The sequence below is a fragment of the Etheostoma cragini genome, chromosome 15 (assembly GCF_013103735.1).
Source record: "Etheostoma cragini isolate CJK2018 chromosome 15, CSU_Ecrag_1.0, whole genome shotgun sequence".
NCBI lineage: Eukaryota > Metazoa > Chordata > Actinopteri > Perciformes > Percidae > Etheostoma > Etheostoma cragini.
Genome location: NC_048421.1, coordinates 22,150,990 through 22,167,930, shown reverse-complemented (window position 1 = coordinate 22,167,930; position 16,941 = coordinate 22,150,990). Strand labels below are relative to the sequence as shown.

Sequence of the window (16,941 nt, the reverse complement as noted above, 5' to 3'; positions counted from 1 at the left end):
TGTTTGGGTGTGTATGTTGTGTGTCTGTCTTATCTCTACACACAAACCGTCTGCAGGTGGCTGCACTGACAAGGGAAGATTAGTTTTGATAACCGTAGTGTCGTTATTATCGCTAGTACTGTGGTGACATTGCTATTGTATTGTAGTAGAAGTATAGCAATAACTGTAGTAATTAGGGATGTAACGGTACACTCAACTCCAGGTTGGATACGGTTAATGATTTTAAGTTTGCACACAAAAGGAGCTGCAGACAAAAATGCTCCTGTATGTATATAATAAATATAAACTGCAAACCAACAGTGTGTCCTCTAATCAAAAGTGCAACTGAGAATGTGTTTTATCTTAAATAACAAAAATTATAGTTAGATTTACAAGCAAATCCCGCCTCAAAATACCTAAATAACTATATTAAAATTAAATATTTTTAAATATGTAAACTCAGAAAACATAGTTATGTTTGAAGTCAAACAAGTGAAATAGATAGAGTACGCCCCCCTAGGGTGCTTAAAATTGCATTGAGATAATTTTTTTATCTCAGATGGTTGTAATCTTTACACATTTCTATAGATTTTTAACCGATTCATGATTCCTAATAGTTGTTATAGAAATATAAAAATACAATAACCTTATTAGTGTAGCACTTTTAAACAATAGTTTACAAAGTGCTTTGACAGAAGACACAAAAGGGCATATGAATCAATACACATACATATTTATACATGCATATGGTTATAGTGAAAATAGAAGATGGGGCACGTTAAAGGGACAGTTAAAACAACAAGTGAATAAATAAAATGAGATTAGAAAAAGATGACAAAAAGATGAGCTGTAGTAGTAGTTAAAGCAGTGTAGTAGCGGTAAAACATGCTAACAACAATTAGCACAGTTATAGTTTATCGCAGCCCTAAAACATGAAGTACATCACAAATGATATTTGTTATATAACAAATTGTGTAATATTTGGCCTGTGTAGTCAGTAGCTCTGCTCTGAAGCAAGTCTTTCTCTTCCCTCGCAGGACGTGGCGACCAACAGGTTTTGGATGAACCTCGGAACGTATCAATCTTTGATTTTGAAGAGTTCTTTCTGCTAAACTTGGGCCCTGAGCAGCTCGACCAGAGCGGTTTTGTGGAACCAGGTCTTGTTCCACATTACAAAGTCCCTACCAGAGCAATTTTTAATCATAGTTTAAGGGTATGTTTTAGTTTTAGTGGTTGGACCTAGAGGTTTTTTTGGAGCCCCTCTCTTTCTTCAGGGAGGTCAGCAGTTCCTTAGAGAACATTCAGGGACTTAACACTTTACCAAAGGACACAAAGACAAAAGAGACACTCATTGGGGACTGAGCTAAGCTCTGGAGCCCTTTGAAGACCATGCTGTACCTAAAGAAATACTTCACGGAGGGCCTGATCCAGATGGCCATCCTGCTCAGCCTGGTTGGAGTGTGGGTTGACGTGGGACTAGAGCCCTACATGACACAGGAGATGATCCTGGGTCCCACCTCGGCGCTGACCCAGACGCAGTTCCACAACCTCCGCAACCGACTGGAGGACGGCCAAGACCTGCACCCCAAGAGTGTGGACCTGGACAAGTTCTTCACGGCACGAAGGCTGCTGGGCTGGGTCCGCACTCTTGACAGACTACAGGTTGGAAAACATGTCTATTTCCATCTCCATTTATAGGATCGGGTATCGCCAAATTGGTTCCATTCTAATTTCATCCAACAAGGGAAATGTCACTTATGATACGAATTTTGCTTGGATGTAAAAGAGATTCTTATGCTGTAATTTGTAAGCCTAGATGCCAGCTGAATTTAGCCACACTCATTACATTTGAGGTCGCAAAGTTTGATCTGGACTTGAACCGTTGTGGAACAACTATTCTCGAACCAGAGCTGTTCGGACCAATCATATTGTCAGGGCTAGCTTTATATGATGATGGACAGATGATCAACATTAACGTAATCAAACAAATCCACAGAGCGCTTGAGTTGAATTTGTTTACAACAAAGACGGGTCTGTTATAGAAGATATCGACAGCGCATTCATTTTAAAAAAGGAACAGAGAACCGCGATCTGGGCATTTGTCGAATCGGAAAGATGTTTTTGCCGTCCTTCCAATGGGATTTGGTAAAAGTACAACATACACTGTTGCTCTGATTGGTTGTAGGTCTATCCAATTGAGTGTAGAGGTATTTTCTTTCATGGTTCGGTTGAAACGCCCCATAATCCCAGCCCAATGGAGCAGTATCAGACTCATATTCTGACTAGAATCTGAGCATGACCACGAGAGGCTAGTTGTGCATTGTGAACAACTAGTATTGCTAACAATGGCTAACCTGTCTAGAGCTAACCCCACAATGAAAGATCCGACTTGTAAATGGAACGCATTTACCTTGGGTGGGATGTCATTCCCAGCTTTGGCTTCCGAGGTAAATGGAACGCACTATAAGTCCACCAGACTCCATAAAAAAATGTTAAGCCTGTATAAAACCAACATATTTTGTATTTGTTAAAATTGCTGTTTATTTACATGGAGTCTGGTGGGTTTAGCAAACTCAATTTCGCGAATGTTTTTATGTTTCAAAAAAGGATCTTACTTTTTAACAAAAAGGTGGACCTCTTTAGAAATCCTTTCCCTAACACACTTACAGTATTAATCTGAGCCTTTCAGTGGCAAAACAAGCACTATTGTTAATGTAAATGGAAGGTTCCCAATTGCCCTACTTACATTGTAGCTTGTAGCATTGTCGCTGAATACTGGACCAATTTCAAAGATTGTTGTTCCCATCAGTCACTTAGACCCACAAACATAGGAAAATAGGGTCCAAGTGAAAAAAAAAATCAAAGTTACCCTTCAAGGGCAATCGTGTTTCCCTGTTGCAATTTACAGTTTTTACTTACCAGAGGCTCTTTCTATTCCCCCCTTCATACCTTTTGCCACAGGTTCCTCATGCACAACTGGAAACATGGCTAGCCCAGCGGGAGCCGGATCCTCTCCCCATTGCATGTCCAGACCAGTCCTCGCCCCTGGAGAGAGCACCTGCTGGGGTAGAAAGAGACCGAACTGCCCCGCCTGTGGAATCCAGAGCTGCACTTGCTACCATGCAGGAAGAAAAAGAGGAGGATGATAAAGAGGTACAGCCGTTTCATTCACAATCTTTAGGAACATCTAGGATTTGTGTTTTAGCTTGATCTTGAGCATCTATGAGCAGAAGTAATATGGACTACTGCCATATTTAAAGTGCCTATGTTATGAAAAAAACTTTTTGGTGTTATTTTGTGTCTCTGGTGCTTCCACGCACATGCAAACTTGGAAAAAAAACTACCCATGTTGTTTTGAGTGAGATCCGGTTTCTGAATTTCCTCTGCCTTCAGTCTCTGGGTGAGCTGTTTAAAATCTGCACGGCTTTCAACGTCACTAGAGACGAGGTGGCTAGCTCGTCCTCAATGGCAAAACATTGCTACAACACACACTAGTTCACCATCATTTACAAAAGAACTACATGTCCCCGTTCTGCAGGTATTCCACAAGTGTCCCCTCGTTTTGAAGACGTCTCCCAGCTAATCCTGCCTTGTACTGACCAAAGTTGGAAAAACAGTTGGCTAGCTGATGTTATCATTACCTAGCTACTGAGCATGTGCAACTTCCAAAAAAGATAGCAAAGAAGTGAGATGTCTCACTCTGTAGCCAAAACAGAGACCCAAACACACAGGGTGAAAACAGGATCTGCAGCAATGTGCAGTACAACAAAAATATGTTGTTTTTTGAAAGTTAAACCATGAAAACCTATTCAGAATACAATTATGATCCTGAAAATGAGCTTAATATGGGCACTTTAATAATATTTCAATAGTGTAGGAACCTTTCAATCAATTTAAGGGTATTTTCTGGGACACAGAGCCCTTGTCCTGTGTGTTGAGTTGCCTAAAATGCTAATATAGTTTTAATTCTAATGAAAATGAATATAGTTGTATGTAGAAAGGGTTCTGTTATTATGTTACTAGGTAAACAGAGTTTTTGTAGTTCAGTTCAGGTACAAAGGGTTGACATAGTTATCTTCACTCTATATAACTAAACTCTGTTGACCTTTGACCCTATGGAATCTATGGCCAAGAAAACTTGTTCATGTACAGTTTGGCGGGTTTGACAAGTTTTGTTAGAGCTTAAAGGCAAAAGTTGTGTTATAGTTCATGTAAAGTGTTTCGAGCAGTGACTCCAAGGGCTGGGCTAAGCTCAAAATATTTTTTTTTATCATGTGCAGTCAGATTAATGCTCAATACTAAAATGTAAAATAGTTGCTTCTAGAAGTCAAAATCATTTTGTTTCCACAGACCAAACAGCAGTCTGTAAAATTCAGACAAACTAACAGTCTGTTAGAAACTGCTGACTTACCCCAAAAAATCCAGATAAGTAGAAATAGAAAGATATTTATATATAGTGATGTGGACTAGAGTGCTGTTTTTGTTGTGGCTGTCACCAAAACTGTGTGTTTTGTCATGTGAGATACTGAGTCAGAGCTAGATGAGTCACCAGGAAACCTGCGCCTACCACAGATGACCTCACAAGGAAAATGACGCAGAACAATCAGGACAGTTGGATTACAGTACTGCTGGAGAGAATACACCTTTTAAATAAACACAGTAACGTGGTTACTGCGGGTTGTATTTGGAGTAACCTCATTCCTTCAAGCTTCATAGTTATAGGAAAGAATACTTAATGAGTGAAGGACAGAAGACCTGGACAGCTTCTTGGAACTAGTGTTATTTACAGTGGCCGACAGGGGCAAAAACACTGCAAATAAAAGAAACACACCCAAATAGACAAAACACAAGCAAATTAAGAAATCTGACAACACATGCGCAGCAGTCCCATGTCCCAAGTCCTGAGTCGCCCCCGATGCTGTGCCGTAGGTGTGTAAATGTGTGTGAGTGTTCATCTGATGAGCAGGTGGCACCTTGTACGGCAGCCTCGGCCACATTGTGTGTGAATGTGTGTGAATGGTTCCTGTACTGTGTAAAATCGCTTTGAGTAGTCGTTAAGACTACAAAAATTTAGTGTCATTGTACATAATGATCACCAAAATGTTTTGGCAGCAGTTCACCCAGTATCGTAAATCTAAATCTAAAAGACAAGAAGTAAATAGTAAAATAACAAATTATAAAGAAATATACACACAAAATGTACTTACACATTATTTTGTTAGTTCTGTTTGAACCAGTGCTGTTGCTGACCTAAATCACATTTTAGCAATTCTACGTCTCAGTGATTAAAGTACTGTAAATGAAGTACAAAGTGAAAGTATTCAAGTACACACAGGAAAATATAATGTATTTCCCTCCATATACCCAAATCAGTCAACATGGACAATCCCAACAATACATACCCCAGTTTTCCTGCTACTGCGGTAGTGAACATAACACTGTTAGCTTAGCAACAAAACAACACAGTACAGACAATACTAGACTTATCTGCTGCATGTTTGTAGTACTTAACCTGATTGGTTTGTCTACAATTAAGCAATCATGTGTTTCACCTGATGGCTGTGTTCCACTGATTGGCTCATTTGACAGTAAGGGCTTTGGAATTGCACAGAAGGGACATCATGACATACTTTTGTGTCTAATGGATAGAAGTATGAGTAGTGTTTTGCAAAAACTGTGAGGTTTACATTTTGCTTATAGTGGTGCACAACTAGGCCAATGTTTGATTGTAAGGTTTTGATAATAATACTTTTGATTTCAGTGTGTATGTATATGTATGCGTTTTTCCACTGCATGGTATCTTGAATCGCCTCTACTCGCTTTTTTTGGTTTTCCATTAAAAACTCTACCCTAAAGACGGGTGCCTTTGGTTTTCCTGGAGGTCTATTTAGTTTGAAATAAGTATTCCATAGATGAACAGTAGACTATGTGTTACATTTAAGCAAGTCCTACAGTGTTAAAAAAAAATGACCATTATGGAGCATTAACGTGTAATGTCAAAGGAATCACTCATGATGATAGAAAATGATCATCCAACTCTGTGGTTTTCCTCAGCTATATGTTGCGTTTTAGCAGCTTTCAGCTCTTTGTTTTGCTCGCCTGAAGCTTTAATGTTCCAGCTGTTTTCTGTGCAAAATCTCTAAGTGGAGCATTTGGCAGCTAAAGAGGCAGATGTTGTTCTAAGACGTTTATGGAGAACAAAACAGCCTCAAGAGAGTGAACATTGGACTTATATTGAGGGATTTGGACAGAAACACAACTCTAATGCTAAATGTTGTAGGTTTTTTTTGTATATGGAGGCAACTACTTCAAAAAAAATAACATGTCAGTGTTGTTTTTTGAGCTCCTTCTGCAGCCAAGAAGAAATAATCTCAGTCTATTTTGCAGATACATACAAGATATATTATGTTCATCAGTGAGCTGTAAGGGGGTTGTTTTCCAACTGCTTTCAGTTTTCATGCTAAATATTTAAAACACAGACGCTAAGAGTGGCGTCATCTCATCTCACGCTCAAAAAAGAAAGAGAATATGTGTATTTTCTGAAATGTTGAAGTCAGATAACATAGGTAAGGACAATCTGTTGATCCTCTGATCTAGGCGTCTGCACCGACTTCATGTTTTGGCCTGCATAGACTTACGCTGTTAGCTCCATTTATTAATGTTAATGGCAACGCCTTAGACGTGCCTGGCCAAGCATGTGGCCCATAAAACAGAATTCAGCACAAACATTACCTGGCTGTCAGATCTGTCACCTGAGACATGCACTCTGGGGGTCCCAAGGGTCACTCTGGGCCCTGATGTCCACAGTTCACAGAACTGTTGACTGAAGCGGGACTTATTTATTATTATACTTCATTATGATTCTCAGAAGACAGTGGACATGTCTCTGTGGGTCTATGCAAAGCAGAGTGGAGAACCATGGGGAAGAAATGGCACTGGTGTCATTTTCATTACATTACTTTATCAAAAGGGAGGTCATTATGATTCATCATCCTTATGTCCAAATAAACAAGATCCGTCACTTCATGGAGGATCACATTAACTACACTGTGACAAAACAACACCCCCAGAGACTCCATAACACACACGGGGACACATTGCAGAGGCCAACAAACTGTACAATATATAAATAGCCCACATATTGGCCTTGTCTGGACATGTACACACACACACACACACACACACACACACACACACATACATGCACGCACACACAGGACATTACAAACTTGATATAACACATCTGAGATCTATATCCATGTCAGACGTTTACCTTCTCTTTGTCAAACTGAAAGTGAACACAACTGTGTTTTTGAACTCCACTCGTGTATCAGATGACACGCGTACACAGAAACACACACACACACACACACACACACACACACAAAAACACAACAATTTAGCTTGTGACCAAGTGGCTTGTTTTGAAACCTGATCGCTGGCCCGCTGCGTCCTGACACACTTTCAGTTTTGCAATACCTCCTGTTTACTGCGTCAACACACAAACACACACACACACCCACACACATGCACACCCATACCCACGAAGACCCAGAGGCATGCGTGTAAACAAATGCACAGAAATGCACGACGTGCTAAGTTGTTGCTAACCTGTGCGTCTTTATTAGCAGGGCTGTGAGAATAAAGCAGGAAATCCTATATATATATAGATTAAAGGACATAATGAGAGTGTGCATATTTCAAGTTGTGATATTATGTAAAAGCTATATCTATGATGTAATATGTAATGTAATATGTATTGCCAGCCCTGTCTCCACAGCGCTGGAGTATGGTCTGGAGTATCTATTCTATTTGCCCCGATGTCCAATAGTGTGAGGAGTCACACCTTCAATTGAACATATCCAAAACAAAGGATATGTACACAGATTTTAGTAAAACTCCAGGGTATGAGGCCATAACCATACATGGTCAACTAGTGGATCAAGTAGAATCCTATAGATATCTAGGGACTATTATTCACTCTAAATAAAATTTCCAGGAGAATTGTGAAGCTGTCTGTTAAAAAGGACAACAGCGTCTATACTGCTTGGGAAAATTGTATCGTCTTTTTCTATTATTTATTACATGTTTTAATGTTTGGTGTGTTGCATGTTATGTGGAGGTCTAAAGTTTTACGGATGTCCTGCCTCTTAGGATGTAAACCTAGTTTACCCATAAAGTAACCTGAACCTGATAGAGAAGAACAAATATCAAACTTGCATACATTCTATATTCACATACTGTATATTGTACTCTATGTGAGTTGGCTGACTGAACTTTTTTCTTTGCATTTTTGAAAACTGGGTGGTAACGAGCTATTTATATGTTTCCATAGTGTAGAAGTTATCACGTTTGAAGGTCCTGGGTTCAAAACCCAGTGGAACCAGATAATTCTTATCAGCTGGTTGAAGAGTCTATCTTAATAGTAATTGTTCAGGGGAGCTGTTTAGGAGCCACATTTGCTCCTTTGTGTGTTGTTTACCTTGCCTTGTGGTCCGGCATCATCTACAGTTTCCTTACCAGGATGCTGTAGATGATGCCGGAGTAGAAATTCCTCAGTATTTGAAGGGTACTTGAAGCTGTCCACTATTTCCACCAATAACCCATTAGTATTAAGGGGGGCATAGTGTCTTGTGTTTAATCCCATGTCATTGAGCCCCACCTCCAGCACATGTACCTGTAGTCTCTGCACCTATCTTCCTCTAGAGAGGAAGTCAGTATCGTCAACACCCTGCTGTGCTTAGCTTGAAGCTTGACGTGAAGAGTGATAAGGTCAAGGTCTATACTCCCAAATTTTAAAACTATATAGATTCTACATTCACATATAATCTGTTTCATGTGAGTTGGTTGACTGAACTTTTTTCTTTGCATTTATTTGAACTGTGTCATAACAAGCCATTTTTATGGTTCCATAGTGTTGAGGTTATCACGTCTGCTTTAGACGCAGAAGGTCCTGGGCTCAAAACCCAGTGGAACCAGTCCTTTAAAACTGCTGATTGCTTGACCTATCTCAGTGGTAATCCTTTGGGGTAGTTAATTAGCAGCCAAATTTACTTTACTTTTCCAAATGACCAGCATTTCTGGTTAAGGTTGCAGTTTGGAACTTTACTTGAAGGCACTTGATTTGCATATGTTTCAGTGTGCCGTTTATAGAGAATGTTCATGACCCAGCTACCTTGATAATTACAGGCAATAACTATTCTGGAACTGGAACTATTATCAACAGTGCTCACCCTAGCATGATTCAAACTTGCACTCTTGCAGTGGAGTAAGGGATATTTGCACAGGCCTGACGTTCAAGGTTACATACTTGTCCTTGTTGGCCAGCTGTTGAGGGTCTCCGGGTTGGTCTGTAAGCCCCCAGCCAGGTCAGGAGAGTGTTAAAGCTATTCTGAGCCTGGCTGTCTGTCTGTGGTTTAAACAGGAGCCTTCATGTTCTGAACATACAAGCTGGCAGTAAAGAAGACAGAACTCTAGCTGCTCCAGTTGTTAGCATGGTGATGCCAATTTGCTGTGTCATTCTTATGGTAGCCATAAAAGCAAAATGGGGGCTAAATAAGAATGAAACAGGCTTTTACTGTGTTGTAATCTAATGTGCTTGGGCGGATGATTATTATAACCATTTTCTTTTTTCTTTATTTCTCGACAAGATTACCATCTAATTGATATTCATAATGGCAATTTGCCGAATTTCACTTTCACTCGCTCAAGAGGGCTTTATCAATCCATTTGACGAAGGCGGATCCAACCTCCTATGCTTTCCCTGTGCGTTTCCTTAGCTGTCTCCATCACTAGCAGCCGTCACTGTTTCTCTTTTGTTTAAATTAGCCTGAGGAACACCAAGTTCTCCTGCTCTATGGCTCTTTTGTTTGTTACAGGCTTTAGTTACTTTGTTTTTCAGCATGATTTTAAGCGGTGGATTGCTGATCCAGCACTAGCCTCAAGGCAAAATATCATGGGTGTAAAGCAAAAAAGAAAGAAAAAAAAGATATATTTTTCATAACCCTAACTAAAGCCTGTCTCGGGCTTGGCCACTGGTCTTATGTAGCATATGCGTATAATACATGTTAAAAATATGCTTTTGACATATTTCTATATGGAGATCCAACATTTTCTCCTTTCTAGAAGTGTAACTTTACTTTAACTTTTAAGTTTAGCAAGAGCATTAATCAAGTTAATCAGACGCACCCATGAGGCCTGCACACTGGCACGTTGTCAAAGCCTCATGGGAGCTGTCTTTTTTGAATACTAATAAAATAACCACTAAGGTCTATTTAAAAGAGATTTCAGATACAGTATTAGGGACCAATAAGGCCTATATAAGCAAATCCAAAAAGCACCATGTCATGGGACTATCAGCTCCAGCCAAAGCCGGTTCGAAAGACTGCTGCTCGCCATCATCATCTTTGTTTTCAAGTAGCAGGGAATTTACGCAGAACCGTCAAAACTCTGCCGTCATTACGTTCAGCCCGCCCACCGACTCTATACACAATGTGATTGGCCTGACCAGAATTTGTGTTTCCCAGCTCGTAACCCAACGGAAAGACTGACCATAGGTGCAAATTACATTTGCTGCCACTAGGGTGGCAGATTCCTGGAATTTAAACCCAATGGTGCGTTAGAAAAGCAAGCTGGCCCGTCTATAGAGGCTGTACTCAACATGACAGACTGTGGCATAATGGCTGCTCTAACTAGATTGTATCTTCCTTTTTGTCTCTGCAACCAGGAAGGAGCATACCATGGACATCATCACATTGGTCTTCTGGAGGAGAGAGGAGAGGAAGAGGAGGAAGAGGAAGAGGCGGAACACCTTGGCAGGTGGACAGAGAGAAGAAGAAGAATTGGGGGGTCCTACAGCCGTGCTAACAACAGAGAGCTAACTCAGAATGAAGTAGACCAGGTAAGACTTATTGAGAATTGATATGTCCTCATGATAATGAAATGTTTGCAACATTCGGAAAAACACACTGTACACAAATTTGTCTCCCCAAAAGCATGATTATGGCCTTTTGGGATAACACTTCAGATTTAAATATTACACAAGATTACTGGTGGTTGCATTTAAAGTTGGTACAGTTTCCAATGTGATACTCATTGGAAACTTGTGCAGTCAATATGAGTCATGCTGCCATTGGGGCTACAACCATGCAGTAGACTAGTACACTTTAAATCAACAAAGCATCATTAAAGGAATAGTTTGACATTATGGAATCAAAATATGCATGTAGGAATGGTAAATATGTAGATGAACCTAGCAGCAATTTAGCTTAGCATGAAGACTAGAAACAAGTGGAACCAGAGCCATTTGTTTTCTCGAAATAATTGGACTGCCTGGTTTCCTCATGTAAATAATGCTGTTACAACCTCAACCCTGTAATGCACAATCAAGTTCCAGACCTCATTGTCTTCAGGACAACCTGGGCTATCAGGACATTTAGGCATGAATGAATGTCACATGAACGTACAAATTGCTATATGACTACAAAGAAGTTAAATCTCACAGACATGTATTGAAATCACACAGAGAACAACACTGACTTTTGGATTTTGAAAATTGTCCTCCCAAGTCTTGGTAATCAGGAGAAACAAAATTAAACATTTCAACAGCCAATAGAGAAGTCAGCAGGTAAAGTCAGCTATAAACTATAGAAATAAAATGATCCATAATCCATTTTATGTTCATGTTGCAAACAGCTGGTCGAAATGGCAGAGTTATAGACGGAGAGCACGGTAACAATATATGGTTGCCCGAGATAGCGACTGACTGAAGAGAGAGAGTGCCCAGCGGTGTTAAAAAAAAGCAGTGAATCAGAGAAATAAAACATGTTTTTGCGATTCATCACTAGAAATGCAACTGTAGCAAGCGTATCAATATCCACATTCATATTTAGACAAAACAAATGAAATATACAGCTACAAAAAAAGCGGAACGTACAATAAAAGCATTGTCATGGAGATGATAAACCGTCTTGTCTCATTGGTGTGAATGTTATAGCGCTAAATTGCTGTTTTCCCATATGGGATCCATCTTCTGTAGACTGTTAATGTCTGTTCAAAATGTTATGGCAATCCATACAAACATTGAGATAATTCTGTCAAGCCCAAAGCCTTGGATCTACCGACCGACATGGCCATCTCTTAAGCCATACTGCCAGCATGGCTAATACAAAACAAATGCAATAGTCAACCAGCTAGTCAAAATTGGCGTTAAGTCAAATGCAACTCAACTTCTTTGCATTCTCTTCTCTTTAAAGCCATTTTTTTTCGTCCTCTCTCTCCGTCTATTTTCAGACTTCTTTCTCCCTCCAGGAGTGTTTGAGGCTGTTGGAGGAAAACTTTCCCTTTGCAGAAGAACAACAGGTACATGCTTGTGTCTTCTCATTCTTCCCTTTAGTCCATTCCATTGTGTCCTTCTGGAGCTCTGCATTATTCTTGCTTTCTTGTCCATCAGTTACATAATGTTGGTGGTAGAAGGGAAGACCAGGAGCAAGAGCCACAAGGCAGGGAGCCCCTACTGTCCCAGATCATCCCCATTGATAACCCATCCATGGACCTGGAGCTCCACTGGCAGGACCTGTTGGCTATCATGGAGCCTGAGGTGACTGGGAGAATCAAAGTAGATGGATTTACATTTGGCAAAAGATGATTGGATGAGTAAGCCAAGATACAATAAATTTGTATATTTTTGTATCCCTCCAGAATCCAGACGTTGACGTACTGACTTCATTTGACCACACCCAGAATTCAAGAGCAGCTGGGATCCCTAAGTGTGTTGGTTTCCACCAAAATTGTGACAACCATGAGAACAGCATGATAGAGGCTCATCAGGAGGAATTTCCTCTGCAGCACGGTAATTCAATTCAGTATTCAGTATTTCTAAACTGTAACAACTCCTTAAAAATTGATTGGTCATTAAACAATAACAATCTTGTTTTTCGTATTTCATGAATGTTCCAAAAATGACTGCACCAAAGGCTTTGTTGAATCTTACTTAATATTGTGCCAATTTTTCCTCTCTTTGTCTCTAGGTTTGTTGGGGCCTCCAAGGCAGTCAGAGCTTGAGGCAGCCCTGCTTCCTCTCACCCCCAGTGCAGAGTTGGATGACCACAGTTCTGCCTTAAACACAAGGGACACTTTGCAAAACTCTAATGAGAATCCCTCGCACAGTCTTCCAGATCACACAAATCTGCTTGCAGAAGATCCTTCTGAAAACCTTGGACTAAATGCAGAAGATAACTGTAGCACCTTCAACATGAATCTACTAACACAAGGTCTTGGCGATACCCTGGAAGGCAGTCCATGTTCACAGTATGCCCCCTCTCCTGAAAACCTTGCCAACTTTGATGTTAACTTTAATTCACGTGACTTGGCACCTTCCGGTTTCACCCCATTTCAAGAGGGGAATGGTATGACTCAAGACCGCCTCACATCCCCCTCCAGTGTGTTTCTGGTTGACGAAGAGGAAGATGGTGATGATGATGGCCTCCTTAGCCCACTTAGTGACCTCTTAGAGGATGCTGCCATCTTGGATGAGATGAGATTGTTGGACCTGGCTCTGGAGGAAGGCTTCAGTCCTGAGATAGCAGCCAAGCTGGAAGAGGAGGGCTTCCTTGACCGTGACATATCCGGGCAAGAAACCGGCAGAGATGATGTTGACTCAGGTTCTAGCATGGCAGTCCTAGAAGATGAGGGTCAACCAAGAGGACCTCAGCAAGGTAATCAAATAGGGAGTTTATAGAGGTCAACAGTGACCGCCCATTTTTTTATAACGACTCTGTCTCCGCAAGAGGTCTCCCCATTCAATATCTCCACTGATGTTCAATTAAATGCTTGTATAAAGAGTTTTAAGCCTGGAACCAAGCCAATCAGCTACTAGATGAATCATGACCAACATTGGATTTGTTGCAAAAGAACATTTTGTAAATATAAAAAAAGGCAACAGTACAACATTGTGTACAGGAACTATCATAGACTCAGCAAGCTTTAGCCGTTCGAGGGTGCAGTCAACATTCCCACGGTAACAACGAATTCCACCAATCAGAGACATCGCTGTTATTTACAGGATTGTGTTGTATTACTCCTAAAGACATTGCTCTATACATTGGTGTATACTTGTACCTTTCTTTTAAGAGCATACCAATGTTGAGATCAAGTAATTAGACCCACTATAAAACTGTAGAACTTACCTTAACCTTTTATCTTTTCCTCCTCCTAGACACCAAGGATGAGACAGACTCCGACTCTGGTCTTTCTCTGGACTTTAGCCACAGCCCTGCTTCTCCATGTGCTTCTGAGGCCTCCTCTTATTCCTCTTCCTCAACCTCTTCTTCATCTTGTGGGTCGGCTGTGGAAAGTCCCTTCTCTCCAGAAGAGGATGAAGAGACGGAGGGAATGTTTGTTGGTTCAGATATGGAAGTGGAGGTGACCATAAAGCAGGAGGATCTGGAAGAGGAGGAGATGGGGGCAGTAGGAGGAGGGTACCCTGAAAATTTTGGGAAACCCTTCCCTCCCAACTATGGGGATCACAAGCTGTTTAATGGCTCCCCTTGGTTGGAGAATATTGGCCATGATCACACGTACAACCAGCCCTTGCCGCCCGCCTCCTTTCCATCTGTGGGCATGATACCCACCAAACACACCAAATCCTCCTCGCGCCATGACATCAAGCCGAACCACCGCTCCTCTTCCAGACACATCTCCGAGACCAAAATGTGGAGCCGTGATGAACGGCGGGCCCGAGCCAGGAAGATCCCTTTCTCCAATGACCTGATTGTTAATCTGCCAGTGGATGAGTTTAATGACCTGTTGGCCAATTACCAACTCAGCGAGGAGCAGCTTATACTTGTCAGGGACATTCGACGCCGTGGTAAGAACAAGATAGCCGCCCAAAACTGCAGGAAGAGGAAATTGGACGTGCTGCTGGAACTGAAAGACAATGTATCAGGTTTGAGGCGCTACCGTTCGCGGCTGCTCCGAGAGAAACAGGAAGCCCTGAGGAACCTGCAGGAAATGAAGCGCCAGCTGGGCAAATTGTACCAGGATGTTTTTTCCACGCTAAGGGACGAAGAGGGGATGCCGTTGAACGCTATGGAGTACCTGCTTAATTTCGAGTCAAATGGTAGTGTCACCGTAGCTTCACGCCAACAAGGGGCAGCATCGCTTAGAAAAACCGGCAAGAAACAGAAGGACAAGAAGAAGTGAGGCGTTGAATACTGATGCGGTGATGAATGAAGGAACACAGGAATTCTTTATCTGGTGTCAATGGAAGGTGCTGAGAGACACCATGGAATCCTCACACATCCCTACGGTGTAATCTTTTATTTAAAGAATTGGTCGACGGCTGGATAGACAGAGAAAATCAAGGCAGAAAAAAAGAGAAGTTCTTTAAAAGAGGAGGTGATTATCATATGGGGATAAGAAACCCTTTTACTCCAGGATGTGTTGCTATCCATTCTTCTTTATGAACATTTTCTACACTGGAAAAACACGTGAGGTTAACAATTGTTAAGCTCAAACAACTCTGAGGTAATACATAGTGGAAATAAAACAACAGAGGATAGGTGACCAGGGGCCGTCGCTTTCGGTGCAGAGGCTAGTTCTATGCGCAAACCTGCTGGAAAATACTGAGTTGCACAAGCCAACCAACTGAGAGAAGGCTGGATCCTGGCCATCAGCTAATTTAGCCGAATTAGCCGCTCAATCGTAGACACTACAATGACTCTGGGCCACCAAGGAAGGGTTCCTGGTGCACAGGAAGGGAAGTTCTGATCATGCCCCCTTGAGCTGGTAGTGGTCACTCAAAGACACTTCAGCAGGCTTAAGACAGGGGGTCATGGGGATTAAACCTGTGTATGTAGAGTTCCCAGATGGTCCCGCAACCACAGGCCACCTTGCTGAAAATGAACCACGCTATTTACCAAAAACTAAGAAACTAGGTACCATCTCCATCTCCAAATAAATGGAGAGTAAATTTATCTCCTTGGCCACTTTGCTGGGCTTCTTGGACTACATAACTTAGGAGAGACTTCAAGTCTGGCAGATTTCCTTTACAATGACCCTAACAAACTTCTACAACCTGACTGAGTTTGGGGTTAGGGTTAGATTGAAGTATCAACGACAGCAAAACCATTGTGTTTATATAAGCTAAAATTTGGGAATAGGACTTTGGAGCCCCATCCATTTTCAGGCTGTTCTGACTGTGGATTGGCCCATATAGGTTGCCTGAATCCGTTTTTTTTCTTGTGAATTTTCTGAAAGCACAATATTAAGGGTTTCACCTGTGCCTTCAACATAAATTATTTAGATTTTTTGTATATTCATCTCACCTATGTGGCTGTGAAGCCCCGGAAGTTGTATTGTCAACTTTAAGCAACATGGTGGGAATCTGGATTCCAAATACAGCTCAAGGGTAGGCCAAAGTACCTGGGTACAACAACACAAGTTGTTAAGCTGTTAATGTTTTAAGATTAATAGATCAAAGTGTATGTCAAATGCCCCAAATACTTTTTTTTTAAACTTTAATTAACACTGTAGAAATGACAGATTTGGCCTTTAAAGACAGGCAACCCTGAATTCACACAATTCCCCAAACTCAAGGCTGGTCTGTGAATTGTTTCAACTAAGGATGTCACCCTCGGGTGGTTGTGCACATAGCTGAGTAAGACAGAACTCCACAGAGATTCTGATGAAACTAAAAATGGAATTAAACATGGCAGCAGTTCAACCCCTTCAATTAATAATAAATGATTGTCAGCAAAGCAAATGTAGAAAGTCCTTTGAATGAGGACAGCCAGGAGAACGTGCTAGCATTACTACTGTGTAGTCAGACCTCCAACAAATACATTCAATTTTTAATTGATTTTTAGGCAATAACTAGGCCTAAATACATACAGGACGCCTCATTTTAGAATACTACTGCAAATGCCTGTATCTAAATGGCAAAGAAATGCAGTCAAACCAACA

General features: G+C 41.1%; 1 protein-coding gene, 1 long non-coding RNA gene and 1 other non-coding gene across 3 annotated transcripts; 2 read left to right on the top strand and 1 right to left on the bottom strand.

Annotated features, from left to right (window-relative positions):
• Nucleotides 1-1,022: 1,022 nt before the first annotated feature.
• nfe2l1a (nuclear factor, erythroid 2-like 1a) lies at nucleotides 1,023-15,464 on the top strand. The gene is made up of 8 exons (XM_034894471.1): nucleotides 1,023-1,641; nucleotides 2,941-3,132; nucleotides 10,706-10,879; nucleotides 12,271-12,339; nucleotides 12,431-12,577; nucleotides 12,679-12,829; nucleotides 13,008-13,694; nucleotides 14,195-15,464. Exons 1-8 carry the CDS (start codon nucleotides 1,369-1,371, stop codon nucleotides 15,178-15,180), a joined length of 2,679 nt encoding a protein of 892 aa, XP_034750362.1. The 5' UTR covers nucleotides 1,023-1,368; the 3' UTR covers nucleotides 15,181-15,464.
• trnal-uag lies at nucleotides 8,885-8,957 on the top strand. The gene has a single exon. It is a non-coding gene; the product is annotated as a tRNA-Leu (tRNA).
• LOC117958214 lies at nucleotides 12,264-16,941 on the bottom strand. The gene is made up of 3 exons (XR_004659667.1): nucleotides 16,866-16,941; nucleotides 14,162-14,165; nucleotides 12,264-12,274 (listed from the first exon to the last, which is right to left on the bottom strand). It is a non-coding gene; the product is annotated as an uncharacterized LOC117958214 (long non-coding RNA).

Excerpts from the sequence above, each read along its gene's own strand:
- nfe2l1a (XM_034894471.1), top strand. The coding sequence starts at position 1,369 with ATGCTGTACCTAAAGAAATACTTCACGGAGGGCCTGATCCAGATGGCC. Across the intron at positions 12,340-12,430 it reads CCTTTGCAGAAGAACAACAG|TTACATAATGTTGGTGGTAG; the intron begins GTACATGCTTGT and ends CTTGTCCATCAG. Across the intron at positions 12,830-13,007 it reads GGAATTTCCTCTGCAGCACG|GTTTGTTGGGGCCTCCAAGG; the intron begins GTAATTCAATTC and ends CTTTGTCTCTAG.